This window comes from Babylonia areolata, chromosome 2, assembly GCF_041734735.1.
Source record: "Babylonia areolata isolate BAREFJ2019XMU chromosome 2, ASM4173473v1, whole genome shotgun sequence".
Classification (NCBI taxonomy): Eukaryota; Metazoa; Mollusca; class Gastropoda; order Neogastropoda; family Buccinidae; genus Babylonia; species Babylonia areolata.
In genome coordinates this window covers 13,239,937-13,258,855 of record NC_134877.1, presented here as the reverse complement: position 1 = coordinate 13,258,855, position 18,919 = coordinate 13,239,937, and the positions used below count along the sequence as shown (strand labels likewise).

Sequence of the window (18,919 nt, the reverse complement as noted above, 5' to 3'; positions counted from 1 at the left end):
TTACAGATCTTCACACTTTATCCCCTATCCAAATCTTTGTAGATGAAGCAGAGTATACTACTTATGATATTTTTGGCTATCTTTACGTCTGCAGAAAGTTCTATAGTATTCCAGCTAAAGTGTTGAATAATTCATCGATGCACACATCTGTGTGACACAAACAGTCCTAACAGATGGAGGGCAATTTTAAATTTATAGTTGAACTTCTATTAACTCTTAATTCATGTAAGATTCACTGACAATATAAAATTCAAAATTTACCTTTCCAAACATTCCTCACACATTTCATCATGGAACTCTATCAAGTGCTTTGCCACCTCTGTATCTTGTTTGGAGAAGAATTTTCGAAGCTGACCCCAGCGACTGTACATGGTCAATGGTATCTCCACATCTATGACTTTTTCTCCCTTCACATTGAATCTGACACCATCCATCAAACGTTTTCCTTTCCCTGCTCCTGTCTGTGGTTGACCCAAAACACCAGGCATTCCTGTGAACATCTGAGCAAAGCGATTCCCGTAGAAGTCTTGTCTGTCCTTCCCACTCCATTTCTTTCCTTTCTTCCCTTGTTTACCACCAGCTCCACCCATGTCCCCTCCTGACTGATAATTACTCTCTGTTGGTGGAGCATAAAACCCTCCATCACCATCTGCCATCCCCCAGGTGTTTGTGTTTCCAGTTCCCATTCCATATGTTCCACCACCACTGGCTTGCTGCATTAAAGTTTGTTGTAATAACGTCATCATTCCAGAATTGAACGCTTGGTTATATCCTGCAGAAATACTTGCACCTGAAGTATCACCTGATGTATAAGCTCCATAGTTGGCTCCATTTCCAAACATCTGAGACATCTGGTTGAACTGACTTCCTGTATCTGCAGTGGCCGAGGTTCCAAAATTTTGCGTCGGAGTTGTTGCTGGCATTGCCACATTGCTTGCCATACTGTTGGTTATTCCTGTGTTCTGGTTTGTATTTCCGTAAGCTGCCCCAAGCATCTGGTTTTGGACATTATTCATTGTCGACTTGTTTTCAGTTGCGTTGCTGTTGTAACTTCCACCTGATCCGAACCCTGCAGAACCTGATCCAAACCCTGCTGAGTAACCACCACCACCGCCGACACTCAAAGTTGAGCCCGTTGTATTTGAAGCATTGTTGTAACTGCTCGTGGCTTTGCTTCCAGTATTTGTTGATGAAGTATTCCCTGTCCCAGAATTTGTGTTTCTTGTTCCATTCACATTCATGCTGCTATCACCTGACCCTGTGTAACTTTGCTGCTGCCCGTACATGTTTTGGTTTCCATAAAAACCTGAGGCAGCAGCATAGTTCTGCGCTGCGTTTTGATACATTTGCTGCTGGTTCTGATTTTGGGAAATCTGCGATTGATTTCCTGTATTCGATGCTGCTCCCCATTTATTTTGAGAATTTGAACTGTCATACTGACTTCCCGAACCATAACCATAGTACTGTCCAAATTGTGTGTTTGGCTGCTGATGTTGCTGATAGTTCGCCATTTTCTCAAACGTTCCTGTTTCCACAAGGAAGAACACCGCTTGTCCAAAGGGCAGAACACTCCAACGAAGAGCCACGTGTGTCTTATTGGGACAAAAAAGTCACAGTGGTGGACTGTGGTCCAGCCTGAAAGAATTGAACAAACGGGTTTAACTTTTAGTTTTGAGTTGGGCCGTTCCAAAACGTTGGAACGTAAATGCAATGTTACAAAAATATAAACAATGTTCACTGATGCTGACAGTCTTACTTGCATAAAATGTCAAATTCTTCTTGAGTTATTCATGAATTAAGATGATTTTTTCTAGTCTGACAGACAGCATACATATAGCGTCAGCATGGCTTAAACGCAAGCGTTCATACACGATCAGACTACTCGAAGTCATATGGAGGATTTCACAATTTAATATTAGTCGATGGAAGTGCACTCGTAATAATTCTATATTCCACACAGAAGAGAGAGAGAGAGAGAGATAGTGTGTGTGTTCTGACAATTGATCGATGCATATGGAACCGGTGGTAGGTATAACATTTTACAATGGACACCAGTAGCATTTCTTTACTTGAAGAACAACACGAGTACGTGTATGTTCGAAATATTCATCACTGAAAAACAGATCGAAGTAGGCCTTCTGAGTGCAACTGATTCCCCAGGGCAGTATTCTTAGACCTGCTCTTTTCACCGTATTTCATCATCCCTGATGACATGGGAAGCACTTATACAAGTTACAGTTCATAGAACATTTACCGCGGCAACAAATGATCAGAAAACGTAAAATCCAATCACGTGACAATGTACAGTCTATAATATGACATAAAAATGTATTTCTTTGTTCCCAAATGTAAAGTAATGCATATCAAATTCTGGTATGGCCGAGGGAAAAGAACGTGAATAAATGCCTACGATGAAATTGGATGGTGACACCTAAAATATGAACACCCGGCCATTAAAAGAATCTTGGCGTACTTAACATTTTGACTGACCGCAAACAGTCATAGTTACATCAGTACAAAAGTCATTAACTAAGATAACCAGTCCTGATATTAATCAAGAGAACATTTTTGCATCCAGACAAAGAAACGTTTACGTTGTCTTGTATCCACATTCAGACAAAGTATACTGTATATAATGATCAAATATTATCGTTATTAATATGTCGATTTCATCCAGAATATGGTAATTAGTCTGGAATTCATACCATACATCCTATATAGGCCCACCCAGAGAAACCATCGCAAAGTACTTAGCAAGAGAGGAACTTCGACAAAGGAGGACAACCATTATATACAGGTTAATTGGTTATAGTAGAGACTGAGCCCGCGTGTAGGAGAAAATATTGAGCTACCCGATTAAAGAATAAGGTTCCTGAATTGCATTTACAAAAACGTGCATTAATTATGACGGGGACAACTTAATCATATTGAGACGAACAAAATATTAAATGACAAACAGATTATCATTAATATATTATATTATTATCATCATGGTATTATCATTGTTGAACAATGTTTTGCACTATAAACTTATGGGGGGAAAAAAGAGTTATCTGTTATATGAGGGTAGACATTAAAATCAGTTTGTTAAACTAACAAACGTATATACGTGTATGTAAGCTTTTTTCTTTAGGTTTTTTCTTCTTCTTCTTCTTCTTTTCTTTCTTTTTCTTTTTTTTTTTTAATATTTTTTGGGGGGCAGGGGGGGGGGGGGGGCATCAAAATTGCTACTTTTGCCAGAATTCTGCCACCGTGCAGATTACACCTACCGCAAATTACACTAATTCCAAAACTGATGTCTCAAGCAGACCAGATACCAATGAAAATATCAAAAAGGCGTTTTTAGATTTCGATGACATACTAAACAATGAAATAACAAGAGATGCAAGGCCTTCAAGACTCACTTGTGACACTTAATCTAGTAAAAAAAGAAGGAAAAAGGTTAAAATGTGTTCTATATTTAATAATATAAAGCTTATTCCGGGAAAAAAGAAATAAAAGAGTATCATGTGTTAGCAGGTTCGAAGCAAGTACATTTGGTTCGAGAATAAGCAGACTTACTGTGCTAATGCACGCCTACCAATGGCGTTCAAAAATTAATATCTCAACATATATTTTTTTGCGTCATATATCGATTAAGGTATCAGATGTGATAATGCCGTTTAAATCATGATATTTTGGTATATCTCGAAAAATTATTAAGAAATTCTTTAAGGTCCGCGGCGGTAAAGAACTTGACGTTGCCATCGCCTCAGACACTGACACCGCCGCAACATATACAGCCATTTTTACCAGATCTGCGTGCTCGAAAGGCTGACAGAAACAAAAACACCGTTCATTCAATTTCTCAGTATTTCATGTTCATTCTAGTTGATTCAGTATCCACTTTAAAATATTCATAATTATGCAGTAAACATGTTGATGGTGTTGTCAGTGTCACTGTATGTGTTCTGTCCAGAATCTGAATTTCTTTTCTTTGAATTGCGAACAAGATAAACGAGCCGGGTCAGGCCGGGCTTCTTCAAACCAAACCATTAATTGTGATATTTTGGATTCGGATCCTCAACGTAATAAACCGTTAATGATCCGGAAATAGAGCTTAATCCGGAAGACTTACAACCTATCCGATTTTTTCCCACTATGTTTGATCCCGGAAATTTGGTATTGGCAGACAAAGTCATTCCAGAGAAAAATAACAATGTTAAAGTTTGCCACGGACACACAGACACAGACACACTGAGACAAAGACACACAGACACAGACACACACACACCAGCACACACACACACACACACACACACACACACACACACACACACACACACACACACACACACACACACACACACAGCTGAACGGCACTGGCCCGGGGTTGTTACATAGACTCACATTGTTTACATGTGAGAAGTGAGTCACTGAGTTGAAAATTAGGATTAGAATGTGCAGGTTGTGCAAAGCCTATCAAAGAGACAGAGAGAAGAAGGCGGATGAAATAAATGCGACAGATATGGGATGTATTTTAAGCTGTAGCTTTTGTCATCAATGAAGCTCCTTTTCTACTACTACTGCTGCTACTACTCTACTACTACTACGACGACTACTACTACTGCTCTGCTTTTTTTCCGGACCAATCTCGAAATTGGCACAGAGTACATACTTCCTTCATTCTACCAAAATGCGGTTCGCCCGTCTGGTACGTTGCTTGGCAACGATCCCCGCCTGGAACACTGGCTGCCAATGGCAAAAATAAGCAGCAACAACAACGACAATAACAAACTACGCAGTCTACTTCTACTGCTGCTGCTACTACTACTGCTACTACTACTAGCCCTCCCAAAACACACACACACACACAAACTCAGTTACAATCTTTTCAGCCTTGCTGAGTTAATTTGTAAGGAATTATATACAGATGGAAAATTATAATTTGGAAACGTCATGCAGATGCCACGGGCAACTGCCTTGGCAGTGCTTTTTCAATGTTTGGCAATGAGGATCGCAATTGCGGTACAACTGAAATTTTGGAGATTTTGGAATCTGGTGGAGGACAAATTGGTTTTCATCTTTGTTTCTAGTTTATTTTATCCAGGATATGGCTATTTTTTGAGAAGAAGAAGAGAGAGGGAGGGAGGGAGAGAGAGAGATAGACTGAGAGGCTGCGTGACTGAGAGAGACAGAGAGAGAGGGAAAGGGAGAGGGAGAGAGACGGAGAGAGACTGAGAAAGAGACATAGACACACACACACACACACACACACACACACACACACACACACACACACATACACACACACACTCACAGAGACAGAGATAGACAGACACACAGACAGACAGACAGAGACGCGTGAACGAAACCATCATTCTGAAAATCAGCACATGTACGAAGACTAATACTGACTAACAGCGATACGTGTTAAAATGACCATACTTCAGTTGCTCTTTTGTTGCAATCTCTTTCGGCCATGCAGGTTGCTTGCTCATGACTATGAGAGAAAAAAACAACAAACATTCATCGCATCAATGAGATTTTAGATTAACCTGGGTTTCAATCTGTACTTGGATAGTTGAAACTTATCGAGTCGGTACTCATGCAGAGAGAGAGAGAGAGAGAGAGAGAGAGAGAGAGAGGGGGGGGGGGGGAGATGGGGCGGGGGCATGTCCGTGTTCGTGTATGTGTAGTGGGAGGCAGTCAAAGACAGACACTGACAAAACGACTCAGACTCGGAGAAAGAACGCGGCATTGAACAGTTCGAGTCAAAGTGACGTTCGCAGCACGCTCAGTAGCCCCCCGGCGTGCAGTTCTGAAAAAAGGAAGCATATGTGCAGGCAACTATGTGTTACAGCGACAGACAATAGGCCTACCGACGAATCATTGAAGATTAGGTCTACATGGAAGCCGTAAGTAATCCAACGTTGACTCGCGTACTCAAGTTCAGTATCACTCTGTGTGTGTGTGTGTGTGTGTGTGTGTCTGTCTGTCTCTGTCTGTGTGTCAGTGTGTTTGCTGTGAGGATATGCTGCATCCTGCATATCCGTCACTCTTAGAACAATAAATTTCCAGTCAGTAGTGTAACAATCTGTCAAAACATAAACCGAGTTTACACCACACACACACACACACACACACACACACACGCACGCACGCACGCACGCACGCACGCACACCGGCACACCGGCACACACACACACACACACACAGCGGACACATACACACATTGACACACGTGTGAACACTGAGTTTGGGTGGCGACTGAGGCATTGACATTAATATCAGGAGTATTTATGTCAATGATTGGGGCAAACAGTTCCAGAGTCCGTGTCAGCTGAGATTGAAGGGGTTGCATGCAACATTACTATTACACACACACACACACACACACACACACACAGAGTGGTAGAAGGGAAAGGCGCTGGAGCCTATCACGTGCCTGTTCAGTGATTTTTCCTCTGTTCAGTTCTGTCAGTGAGTTTACCACAGACAGCTGATGCTAGCGCTCAGCTCAATCATGACAACAAAAACAGATGCACCGAAGCCAGGTTCCCTGCATGACGTTGTTTGTTGAGGAGAAACAATGCTCCTCAAATTCTCCAGTTTCGACAAGTTTGACTGTCTTGTACGTACGTCTCTCCATGTGTGTGTGTGTGTGTGTGTGTGTGTGTGTGTGTGTGTGTATGCGCACGGTATGTGTGTGTGTGTGTATGCGCACGTCGTGTGTGTGTGTGTGTGTGTGTGTGTGTGTGTGTGTGTGTGTGTGTGTGTGTGTGTGCACGGCGTCAGTGTGTGTGTGTGTGTGTGTGTGTGTGTGTGTGTGTGTGAGTGTGTGTGTGTGTGTGTGTGTGTGTGTGTGTGTGTTTCAGAGCATGGCGCGCGCGCGTTTGTATGTGAACTGATTTTGTGTTTGTTTGTTATGATAATTATTGCATTTGAATTATAATTTTCTCATTTAAAAAGATTATGAAGGATGATAGATAGTAATGGTTAACTGGATACAACAATGGGAGAAAGTGCCTCCAGATCTGCAGCTTCTCTGTGTGTGTGTGTGTGTGTGTGTGTGTGCCGGTGTGTGTGTGTGTGTGCGCGCGCGCGCGCCGAGTGCGCGCATTTTGTAACTGTTGATAGTGAGAGGGGTGGAAGTCAGGGGGTGTTGGTATGTCTGTTCAGTTGTGTGCCAACAGTAAGGCTGTGCCAGTTTGTGTGAGTGGCTTGCTGTGCCAGTCAGTGTAAACTGCGGTGATGGGCCTTTGCCAGTTTTCCCTCTTGCGCTCTCTTTCAGTGACTCAGCTCATGGAAGGTATGATAAAAACGGTTGCAATTCACTTGGTTGGAAATGCGCAACTCCTCATCAGTCCCCTCCCCCTCTTGCCCCCAATCTCTCTCTCTCTCTCTCTCTCTCTTTGAACATGTGTGTGTGTGCGTGTATGTGTGTGACAACAAGTGGATCCGAGTGTGTTGTGGTGATGTGATTATAGTGACTGCCTGCAGTCTGACATCACCTGCACAGACTATCCCATATGTGGGGGGGAGCAAGGATAGGTTTGTGTTTCCTCGCAGGAGCTCTTGGCGCCAGTTGATGACCGTGCGCGTGCCTTTGGGAAGTTCAACAAGTTGTCAGCAGCTATTTTCGCTTACGCTCGCCCAGTGCTAGGTTTTCCTGCAGCCTTTGTTTTCATCGCACAGGTTGTTTGACGAGGCGATACACTCGGTAACTACAGCAACGGACGGGTCGGGAAAATAACAACCCCCGGAAATCACGCTAATCATAATAATAGTAGAAGAAGCATTATCATACATTACTGTACTGAAAAATAGTATACATGTATGAAAAAAAAGTAGAAAGAAGAAGAAAAAAAGAAAAAAAAAGGAGCATTCAGTTCGGACTGCCGCATACACGGTACAAAATTTAATGATAAATTGCCGGAATCAATTGAAACATTTTCCTTTTTAGCCTTCGATCGTCAGTTGCATGCGCGACTGACTAAAATAGCACATATTATTTTGTAGTCTTTCATTTCAATTATCTCATTCTTCTTTCTTCAGTGAAGAGCCCGGAGACGACATACATTTCAATTTCTTTCTTCGAAAGAAAACTTCCACCATAAAAAAACAACAACATTTCACTGATCACGTGTGTGTGTGTGTGTGTGTGTGTGTGTGTGTGTGTGTGTGTGTGTGTGTGTGTGTGTGTGTACTCAGTGTTCGACGAGTACTCGCATTCTCAGTTATTCATGTCTTGGATTATCTTGGCCGGCCCACTACTCACGTACGCGTTTGGTAGTAAAATCCCGGAGAATATCTCTTGGGGGAGCCTGAGTATACGTGCGCACACGTGCGTGTGCGCGCGCATAGTGTTTCTCTGTGTGTGTGTGCCGTGTGTGTGTGTGTGTGTGTGTGTGGGCGTGCGCGCGCGCGCGCGTGTGTGACTCTTACTTTTGACTATCGTGATGACTGATGGGCGACAAATGTACATCTCTGCTAAACACTCTCCAATGTAAACGGGTACACCAAGTAAAAATGCACGTGATCCGCTTTCAGCACCGTTTTTTTTTTTTTTTTTTTTTTTTTAATTCAGAAAATGCAGTCTTGTTTCAATCATCGCCGGCCCCTCACCCACTACCGTTTCTCACCTACAGAAGCCTTTCGTTTGAGAAACGGAAGTGGGTGAGGGGCCGGCGATGATTGAAACAAGACTGCATTTTCTGGAAAAAACAACAACAAACAAACAAAAAAAACGGTGCTGAAAGCGGATGGCGATGTTGGAATCGGCCTAAAGTACCGAACAGATGGCAAGTTGTTTAAGCTCAGAAGGCTTCAAGCAAAAACGAAGGTCATGACAGACATCATCAGAGACTTTTTGTTTGCTGATGATTGTGCCCTCAACGCTGGATCTGAAGCTGACATGCAACTCAGCGTCGACAAGTTTGCCACTGCCAGCAGGAACTTCGGCCTTACCATCAGCACGAGGAAAACTGAAGTTCTCCATCAGCCAGCCCCAGGGAAACCCTACGTTGAGCCCAACATCACAGTCAACGGTCAGAGACTCAGTGCGGTAGAGCGGTTCACATACCTTGGCAGCACACTGTCACGAAATGCGACCATCGACGATGAAGTGAACGTCAGGATTGCAAGAGCAAGCGCAACTTTTGGTAGACTCAATGCAAATGTCTGGAACAGAAGAGGCATTAGTCTTGAGACCAAGCTAAAGGTCTACAGAGCAGTAGTTCTCCCCACACTACTGTACGCCTGCGAAACTTGGACAGTGTACCAACGACATGCCAAGAAGCTGAACCACTTCCACACAACATGCCTCAGGAAGCTACTGAACATCAAGTGGCAAGACAGGACCCCAGACACAGAGGTGCTCGCAAAAGCCACCCTTCCCAGCATCTTCACCATCCTGATGCAGTCCCAGCTTCGCTGGGCTGGACACGTGGCGCGCATGCCAGACCATCGGCTGCCCAAAAGGCTCTTCTATGGCGAGCTGCAACAAGGGAAGAGATCACACGGAGGTCAGAAGAAGCGCTTCAGAGATACTCTGAAAGTCTCTCTGAAAGCGTTTGATATCAACCCTGACTCCTGGGAGGAATCTGCAGTAGACCGTGACAAATGGCGCACTGCTGTGCACAAAGGCGCCAAGTTGTGCGAGGCCAACAGGACTGCTGCAGCTGTTCAGAAGAGGCAGGCCAGAAAGTCACGGGCAAACAAGCTCCCTGACAATGGTATGCCTGTCTTTGTCTGCCCCAACTGTCAGCGAACATTTCGTGCGCAGATTGGACTATTCAGCCATCTGCGCATTCACAGATAGATTCATGAGCATCCTCCCCCCTACCCCACCACCACCCTCTCCCCATCCCCCAGCTGGATGAAAACGATGGTCATCATCGATCTCGATGGACACACCACCACCACAGAAGCCTTGCAAACACATACAATCCCAAGTCAGTCAATCAACAATTAATGCAGTTGCCCGGCCGAGCCTGACTTTTCCCCGTCAGCCCAGGCTGTCATTTTGAAGCCAATTTGTAGATCTATCATGTCTGCTTAAGGTCAGTTCCTGTCAAGTCTGTTTACGTTTTCGGCAGATTCATCAGTGATGGGGGCTGTCGTTGCCGGAAGGGACGTGGTGGCCGGATCACCATTATGGTTCCGCCATTAAGCGATTATTGTCGTCAGTAGTTTGGGGCTTCAGTAGTTGGTGGTATCCATTGTGTATTGAATCAGAGCAGGCACTGACCACAGAAATGACTCGACAACAGTACAGGGTCTCCGGCTCTGTGTGTGTATTACGGCCCTATGTTCTGGTGACTCGATCTAACACACCAGTGACTGTCCGTGGACTGCCGGTGCTGAGACTCAGCGCGGCAGACGAACCCGTGTGTGACCGCCGTGCACTAACACGGGGACTCGGAATGAACAGCGTAAAATACCACTGAAACGGTGCCGAAGATCGGGCAGCACACACACACAAAAAGTAAATAGAAAAGAAATTAGTATATACATATATATCTCTCTTTTTCACAGACACACTGACAGACCAACACATACAGTATAGTTACCGGATTAGTCTACCTGACTCGATTCCAGATCCACATGGGAAGCCTTTCTCAACACAGGGGCGGCAGAGCATGGGGGAATTGCATGAGCGAACTTAGCAGCGCTAAATTTGTTTACAGTTAAGAATTTTCCAAACTCCACGGTAAATTCCATATATGCCAACTTAGGAACGTTCTTAACTCCAAACAAACTATGCGCTGCAAAGATCATCAGTCGCCTCATGCAACCCAGCCCAGGACTCAGTCCACTTGCCCAACAAGCCACTATGTTCATAATCACCGAAATATGAACAAACTGAAACAAACGAAAAAAACATGTGTACTGATTTTTTGGTTGGAGAACTATATGGGCAGCTGGAAAGTTGAATGAGTACTGGCGAAAATGTTAACCCCCACATGTTTTGTCATTTTCGTTGGAAGTAGCCTACTATTCAGTTAAGCCGAGCCTATATAAAAGATGATTTAAACTGTCAGATATATTTCACGTGAACATTGTTAACTTCTAGTTCATATTAAGCTTCATCTAGGTCGCAGGAATGCTTGAGGCAAAATGACTCACTGGAAAATAAGTTTGGTAATCACGGAGCATTTGGTGCATGCAGTAGGAAAATATTTGGAATGAATGTATATATGTTGATTTCACCTTTCTTTTTTTCTTATTTTTTTCCCCAAAGAAGACGCATTTTCGAAAGTCCTGCGCACCCACCTTAATTCACATGAACACAAATGAATTTGTATCAAGCTATGTCAGTTCAGTGATTTTTTTCAGTCTCTTCACTTGATCCTTCTCGCTCAACCCATTCACTTCTGAAATACCTACAGTGTATCAGTGTAACGTGATTCAGTAACAATTCAGTGACGTACTGTTGAATGTCTTATTTGTCTCAACACAAGCAGATTGTTAAATATTTTATTTCTGTGATAATCTCTTTTGTTACTGTATGTACGGAAACTGATTCCATTGCTATATGTAGATCTTATGTAACTATTATTGTCCAGGAGAATAAAAATATCCCAAGGAACTGTACATCATGTTTAACAAATCAAAAATGAATAAAAATGTACGAAGCGCGAGGTACACGATATTTGTTTGAAATACGGACTCTATTTTCTCTCGCACCCGCACTGACGATACTTTCGGTTGCGTATGCTACACATGTGCAGATACAGTATAGAGAAAACAGGAACATGTTGCGCTGTGCCTGAAGCGATGGCAACATCTTTCTGCTACCTCGAATTTGAATAATTATGTCCCAACTGGTTGTGATATAGTAACTGAATTTTAACAGTGTTATCACCTCAAATAGAATAATTCAAAGCGCTTAATAATTGTTTAAAATTTACTTTTGGAAGCAAAGATAAAAGTTTGTTTTGGACCTGTGCAAAATCTTTTTGTATTCGTGTTAAACATACAAGGTTCAAATTCACCCAGTTTTGTTTTTTCTCTTTTTCTCTTTCAGGTTCAGAATATTTACCTCCGAAAACATTTCTTAAATGATAATCATACCCTATCGTTGCTCTTATTTTCTATATTTTTTGTTTTTGCTTTTCAGTTTGTGTGTTTTTGGGGTTTTTTTCTCTTCTTTTCTGCTTCAATATCTACTACCCCCGCCCCCCCCGGCCCCGGACCCCCTCGCCCTCCCACAACCCCAACCGTCTCTGTCTACCTTAAAATATTTTCCCATGACTTGATAAATCGTAAATGTTTTTATATCTATCATAAAATCTCTTTTTCTCTCTGTATATATATATATATATATATATATATATATATATATATATATATATATATCTTGTGTCTGTGTCTGTGTCTGCTTGTCAATATTTCTCTCTCCAAAGGCCTAATCGATAGATACCCCAGTGTCAGTCAGTGTATAGTACTCTGTGTGTGTGTGTGTGTGTGCAATGACAAGTCAGCAGACGTATCCAATTCCACAGAGAACTGTAGGATCCAACTCCAGAAGAAGATAGTTGATGAACATCAGGCCATCAGGATCCTGTTTTCTCTGTCCACAGGGAGTTATCTCAGGCCTCTGGCAGTTTCTACAGACACACTCCACAAGAGAACTGGAGGTTGTGGATCAGTGCTTGAAGTCTGCTGCATGAAGCAGAAGATCCAGCAAAATGTCACTTCTGATGGTGGATCTCCAGTCACTAGTATCATTTCCGAGAACCGCTTCATAGCATCTACAGAATGCATGCACTGGAATGGAGAGGACCATGTCGTTTAGGCTTAAGATGGTAGGGGAGGTGTCAGAACTTGAACAGCGACATGTTGCTGACTGCTCTAAACTATGCCTACATGACGGAATATTCAAGGCCAAAACGTGACGCTCGCCTGAGGGAGAGAAATAAAGGGAGATTTATCCATTCCGCGCTGACACGTTTCAGTGATACTGAACACTGCTGGGATTCCGTTCTGAGGAGTGTATTGTGAGATGTAGAGGATGGTGATGGGTATCACTGACACAGTAAGACGCAGAAACCAAGGTTGGAACATATTTACAGAGAAGGAAAGTAGCGTAGCTGTGTACACCTACATGATGATTGCATGGAAAAATACGTGGCCATCCATGCACACTGCTATTTGTAGTGTTTGACCATTAAACAGAACTGGACTTTGATCCCCTCATCCCCATCCTGTTACCTCCATCCGCATCCCTTCTGCCATTTCCGGTCTTCAGTCCATTTAAAAGAAGGGGAGAAGGGACAAGTATGGAATAGAGTGATAGTACCAAGAAAGGGGAGATAAAGGATGTGAAGAGAGAGAGAGAGCTATGTATGGCGAGGGGATGTACGTGAAAGGGAGGACTCCGATTGTGGGAGTCCTGTTTGTGGTGATTCGAGTCAAAATGGTTAACATAATGAATCTGGGTACTCTGTTGATAACGCCTGTCCATTTCCTTTACAGTATCAAACATGACATAATATGACTCACACACACACACACACACAACACACAGGGTAAGGGTGGAATGCCCATAGATCGAGTGACGTCATGCAACACAAAACCACGGTCATGGGAGACAGAAGACACCGATAGTGAAATGCCGGTACCGACGTACAACGAGAGACACAGGCCGCACGCGCGTTTGAGCATCCCCCATTTCACGTTTTTATTGCATAAGAATCTTTGGTACTTCGGCGAGTAATCCCAGATTTAAGTATGGCTGCAGCCATGAAGTGTACTGACACAGTATCGGAAGACGTAATATCACTGATTATACAAAAAGCACTGACGTCAAACGCAACGAAGGTTTTTGTGGTAGAAAGTGACGACGGACCCTTGGATCATGACAGGGATGGAGATTTTGCGCGCGTGCGCCGCGGCGTCAGTGTGTACGCGCGCGTGTGTGTGTGTATGTGTGTCGTGTGCGTGCGTGCGTGCGTGCGTGTGTGTGCCGTGTGTGTGTGTGTGTGTGTGTGTGTGTGTGTGTGTGTTCCCTGTCAAGATAAGGAGCGAAAATGAAACACATCGCTATCAGGTCATGGCGGGCACACCTGTACGCTCCTAACTTGAACTTGTGGGGCTTGGGGCCTTTTCTAAGGCCTGTTCACCGTCAGAATTGGACTACTGCATGCATGCGTGGCGATACATGTCTTACTGTCCTACCTATTCGTAGCAAGCAGGATTATAGTGTAATGTAATGTAATTCAAAGCAATCATCGTATTGATGAGAATCTCATCTTGATTTAATCATAAGGGCATCGTAATTGAGTACAGCTGAGATCCAAGTAATGCTTAGCACAGATTTGGCACAAGAATTAACTGCCTGGATCAACACAGAACAGTAGAGAAACGGGCCTTCCATCATCGTGACGTGTAATGGTGGCGACATCACGTCACCCCCTCCCCCTCCCTCTCAGGATTTGCTGGTATCTCAGAACAAGAGAGGCAAGGCCTTCAAGGCTCACTTGTGATAAATTAAGTCCCCTAGCATTAATTACAGAGTAATTTCCCTTTTTTACTATCTGCACCAAAACGTTTGCAAAATAAATAAAAATTCCATGCTTAGCAAAAGAAGTTCCTGTTCGAACAAAAAATGATAATAATGACTCCTCTTGTTGTTGGGTCAGAATAAGAGGTCAAAGTGCCAAGTTTAGAGAATACAAAAAATATAAATATAACAGTAAATGCAGTTTGCATATAATTAGGCTTCTTAAAAAAAAAAATTTTTGTGCCCATCCCAGAGGTGCAATATTGTTTTAAACAAGATGACACACGGACACACACAGACAACCGAACACCGGGTTAAAACATAGACTCACTTTGTTTACACAAGTGAGTCAAAAAAGCCTCTGGCTTTTTTTTTTTCTCCAGCAGTCACGCCCAACTGAATGACGCATCTTTTCCTTCTGATATGATTTAAAAAAAAATTAAAAGTGGAAAGAACTGACTAGATCTATCACTTACGCGTTTGACGCACGGTAACTCTCACATCTCTAACGCTCGCGCGTTTGTGTGCGTGATACTGAAGACACTCATTATGCAGTGTATGAATTTAAAATTGTAAAATGTTAAGGAAAAAACGGCAAAGTTGGACAATTGGGTTTGGGACATTTTGGAGCAGTTCGAGGAATGGGCGGGAATTCTTCTTCTTCTTTTTTTTTTTTTTTTTTTTAATGGAAAATGAGCATATTAAGTTTTCTCTTTCTGAACTTAAATGGCTTGACCTTCTTTATCCGATTTTTCTGAACTTATATGGCTTGTCCATCCCCGCACCCCCACCCCCCCCCCCCCCCCCCCCCCCCCCGGTCAACTTGCATGTATTCCGTCAAAAACTGAAATGACATTGATGCTCACGTTTGTATTTTCGCGACTTGAACATTATTTCGTATGCTGTTCAAACGGTCTAGAAAATTCACTGGAGTCACAAGTCACCACCCATACACACGACACATTTAGTGTCAAGACGAATCTCCAAACGATACTGCGTACAGTGTTGGAACTTCGAAATGTTAAATGGACAGCCATACTTCAAAATTTGCATAGGGATAAGTTGATTAAAAGTGCAGTAAGATTATGGGCTGGAACTGCCATTTCTTCCGTGTAAATCTCCGGTTATCGTACTGCAATAGTGGTTTCCGGGTTATTATGCAAAAAAAAAAAAATTTCCTTTGGCAAAGTCTCAGAAACTTTCAGAGGTGTGCTGACGCCATATCCTTACACCCCCATCCGAAAATAATGGGTTGTACTTCTGTTTCAGTCGCGGCACATCCGTTACGAATAAACGCTGGCAGGCCTAGCAACGGTTGGTGTTGATGTATAGTGGCAGGGATACCCCGAAGTTAAAAGGAAAGGCAGTGGAAGGAGTTCCGAACGTCCGAGTCCAGAATATGGTACGTACAGTTTGTATGTAACTGTTAATATCTTTTTTAACATTTTATGTCAATGGGTTCGGGCAGTTTTCTATTACGGAATCTGGGGAAGTGGATAAAATGACGACTGTATCCATGCAGTGATCATTGAGCGGTGGTGCTTCATCTGCGATGACTGTTATCTGCCACTGAGAGAAGGGATAAGCTGGGTTGGCTAGTTTTATGCGTATATATTCGCGTGATTCTTCGAATCATGCTTACTTAAGGGACGTGTTTAAGCACCGTGCGCAGATCTGATGAAGCAAAGCCTAATGATTCGTCGTACACCCAGTGCACAGCGTCCCCAGGCTGGGAATGGTTGGAACTGAAAATGTTTGAAAAGCCATCTGAATCATGCTTCCACCAGAATCATGTTTATAAACATTCTATATGCATTGGAGTGTACGGCGTAACTTAAACAATCAGTGTGTAGGCCTTCTGGCCTTTACACGGTCCATGATAAGACAGTCTAAAGCAGTTGAACAGGTGCAAAAAAGAGCAACTAAAATGCCGATACCAGAGTTAAGAGATTTGGACTACCAAAACCGTTTGAGACAACTTGTATTCACAGAAATACAGAAGATATAGAGGAGACATGATACAAGTAGGCTATTCAAGATAATTAATAAAATGGTTGACACTGACCCCTGCACCTTTTCTACTAACAACTCCATGTTACCAGAAGCTCAAATACTAACCTTTTCACAAAATTTTGCAGAACAAATATTCGCAAGTTTTCTTTTAGCTTTAGAGCAGTTAAAGGATGGAATGCACTGAAAAATTCAACAAAAACAGCTAAAACATTGACCAGTTAAAGAATCTTCTAGACAATGACTCTAAATCATCAATAAAACCATTCGATTTTGATGAACATTTAAAAAATTTCATACGCATGTAGGCCCCTACGCAACCGTAAACTATTTCTATATTAAGAAGGGGCGTTGAAAAGCCAAAAAGGCTTTAAAAAAAAAAAGTCCCAAATTCTGTATCTGTATCTATAAGTTCCTACTATTACTGTGGCATGCGTGGGTTGCATAATGTCTAGACCAATAGAGACAAACTGGATCGTAGACAGTTGAACTGCCTCTCCAAACAGCGTCAGCTCTGGGAGAAATAAGATACATATACAGAAGTTGGGACTATAACCAGCCTCGCGGCTTTTCCACGTTCCTTCTTGAAACGCCGGTATTTTGAGGTTTGCATTTGCATGCTAATTTGCCTATTAATTGTCAGAATCATATTTCTTAGCTAATGATCTAGGGTCGTAATTCAGATTTTTGAAGCGGGTTATAGTGTTAGCTGATTGTTACCTTTAATAGTGCATTCCATCCTTTAACAGTTTTGATGTTGAAGGATGATTTGCGAACATTTGAACCTTGAACTTTTGGGCGTTGAATCCTTCTTCAGGCTAGTTCGCCTCTCCTTGGTGGCTACAGTACTGGTTTGTGGCATGCGTGGCAAGCAGCACTGTAGCTGAGTTACTGCAGGCAGGTTGGTTCGTACACACTAGGCAACTGTTGCCAGTGCACGTCCAGCCTGGATTTGAAGCAGTTTAGGGTAGGGGCGGTCACAACACTGTCCGGCAGGTTATTCCATGAGTTCACGACTCTGTGAAAAGGAGCTGTTGCGGACATTCAACCTGCAGTGTTTTTTCCTTATCCTGAGGCTGTGTCCCCGGGTGTTGTGACTGGTGGCTGGTTCTAACCTTGGCTTATCCACGTGGTAGAGACCGTGCATGTACTTAAGTGTCAATCATGTCTCCTCTGTTGCGATGGTGTTCTAGGCTTGGTAGGCGGAGACGCTGGACATCCTCTATGTCGCTGCAGAGGGTCTTGTGATATGGTTGATATACGGAGTGACTGTATTCCAGAATTGGGCGAACAAGGCTTTTTACACATTCATGAAGAGGTTATCATCGAGGAAGTCGAAAGTTCGGCATATTATTCCGACAACTGTATTTGTCCTACAAAATTGTCACGGTATAAAAATTAATATTTGAACTTCTGGTTATATCAGATTTGTTGAGAAAAAAGTGTTCCGGTCGATGTAATAAATTTTGTTTATGATCTTGAAAACTTGCAGTATATCTCCCCTATAGCATCCGTATTTCGAGTGTAAATTCAGTTGTATCAACCGATTTGGTATCTAATTCTCACAGTTCTGGCGTACTAAAGCCTGCATCGTTCTGTTGGCCAGTTTCAGCCAATGACACTTTTTTGTCGATGAACAAGCCGCTGGACAGTTCACATGTTCACCAGAACCTAGTCATGGAAGAAGAAATGAGTAGAAGGCAATTATTGGCCACAGTGAGTTCACAAAAAAAACTGAGAATCGGCCATCAACTGTAGCAAGTCTTTAATGATGTAGATAGGTTCAAGGCCAAAATATCGAGCAGAATAAAGTTAATTGGATAACTGTTAATTGGACAGCTACTACAGATTTCTTTGTGCAGAATTCAAGCTGATCTTGCCTTAGTTTGATGAAAGAGCACGTTGCCACATTTTGTTTCTCAAGGGTTACGGTGTTCGCAGCACTGATTACCCAACACAGCCCTAGTCAGTAGTAGTAGGATAGGGACAAATCAAGCTTTGAAGTTGTTAATTAATCCTGCATTATATGTCTTGGTTAACGAAGCACTGATTTTGGATGAAACTGACCCCAGGTTGCATTCGTGATGACTCTAGCCTGGTAAGACAACTTATGCTAATTGGGGAAGAGCAATGTCTGAGCAAGCAGGGAAAACGTATTGGACAGTGACCATAGTCGCCCATGACAAAAGTAATGGAAGATGTAACCTCATAACCCTTTCACTTCTAGAACTATTTGTGATTTTTGCAAAATTATCACCAGCCTCTTTTAAAAAAAAAAAAGAAAAAAAAAAAGAAAGAAAAGTTATAGCTATATTCAAGTTAAAGGCATTTACGTTGTTTCCTGCACTATGTTTTAAACTTAAAACACATTTATCCACTCACTCACACCCACACACACACCCTCCCACCATAATACCCACA

At 42.7% G+C, this 18,919-nt stretch overlaps 2 protein-coding genes across 4 annotated transcripts in view; one reads left to right on the top strand and one right to left on the bottom strand.

Moving 5' to 3' along the window:
- LOC143297945 (uncharacterized) overlaps positions 1-1,544 on the bottom strand; it is a 30,684-nt gene extending 29,140 nt beyond the window's left edge. For both annotated transcript variants that reach the window (XM_076610561.1, XM_076610570.1), the window contains exon 1: positions 262-1,544. In XM_076610561.1, coding sequence (XP_076466676.1) covers positions 262-1,511 — 1,250 coding nt within the window. In that variant the 5' untranslated portion in view covers positions 1,512-1,544. The remainder of the gene's footprint in view (positions 1-261) is intronic.
- A 4,220-nt stretch (positions 1,545-5,764) lies between these two features.
- Positions 5,765-18,919, top strand: part of LOC143297934 (protein boule-like) — a 118,422-nt gene continuing 105,267 nt past the window's right edge. Inside the window, exons 1-2 of one of the 2 annotated variants that reach the window (XM_076610543.1) lie at positions 5,765-5,897; positions 15,758-15,890. In XM_076610543.1, the coding sequence (XP_076466658.1) occupies positions 15,813-15,890 (78 nt within the window). In that variant the 5' untranslated portion in view covers positions 5,765-5,897; positions 15,758-15,812. The remainder of the gene's footprint in view (positions 5,898-15,757; positions 15,891-18,919) is intronic. The other variant, XM_076610551.1, reaches the window with a different exon arrangement.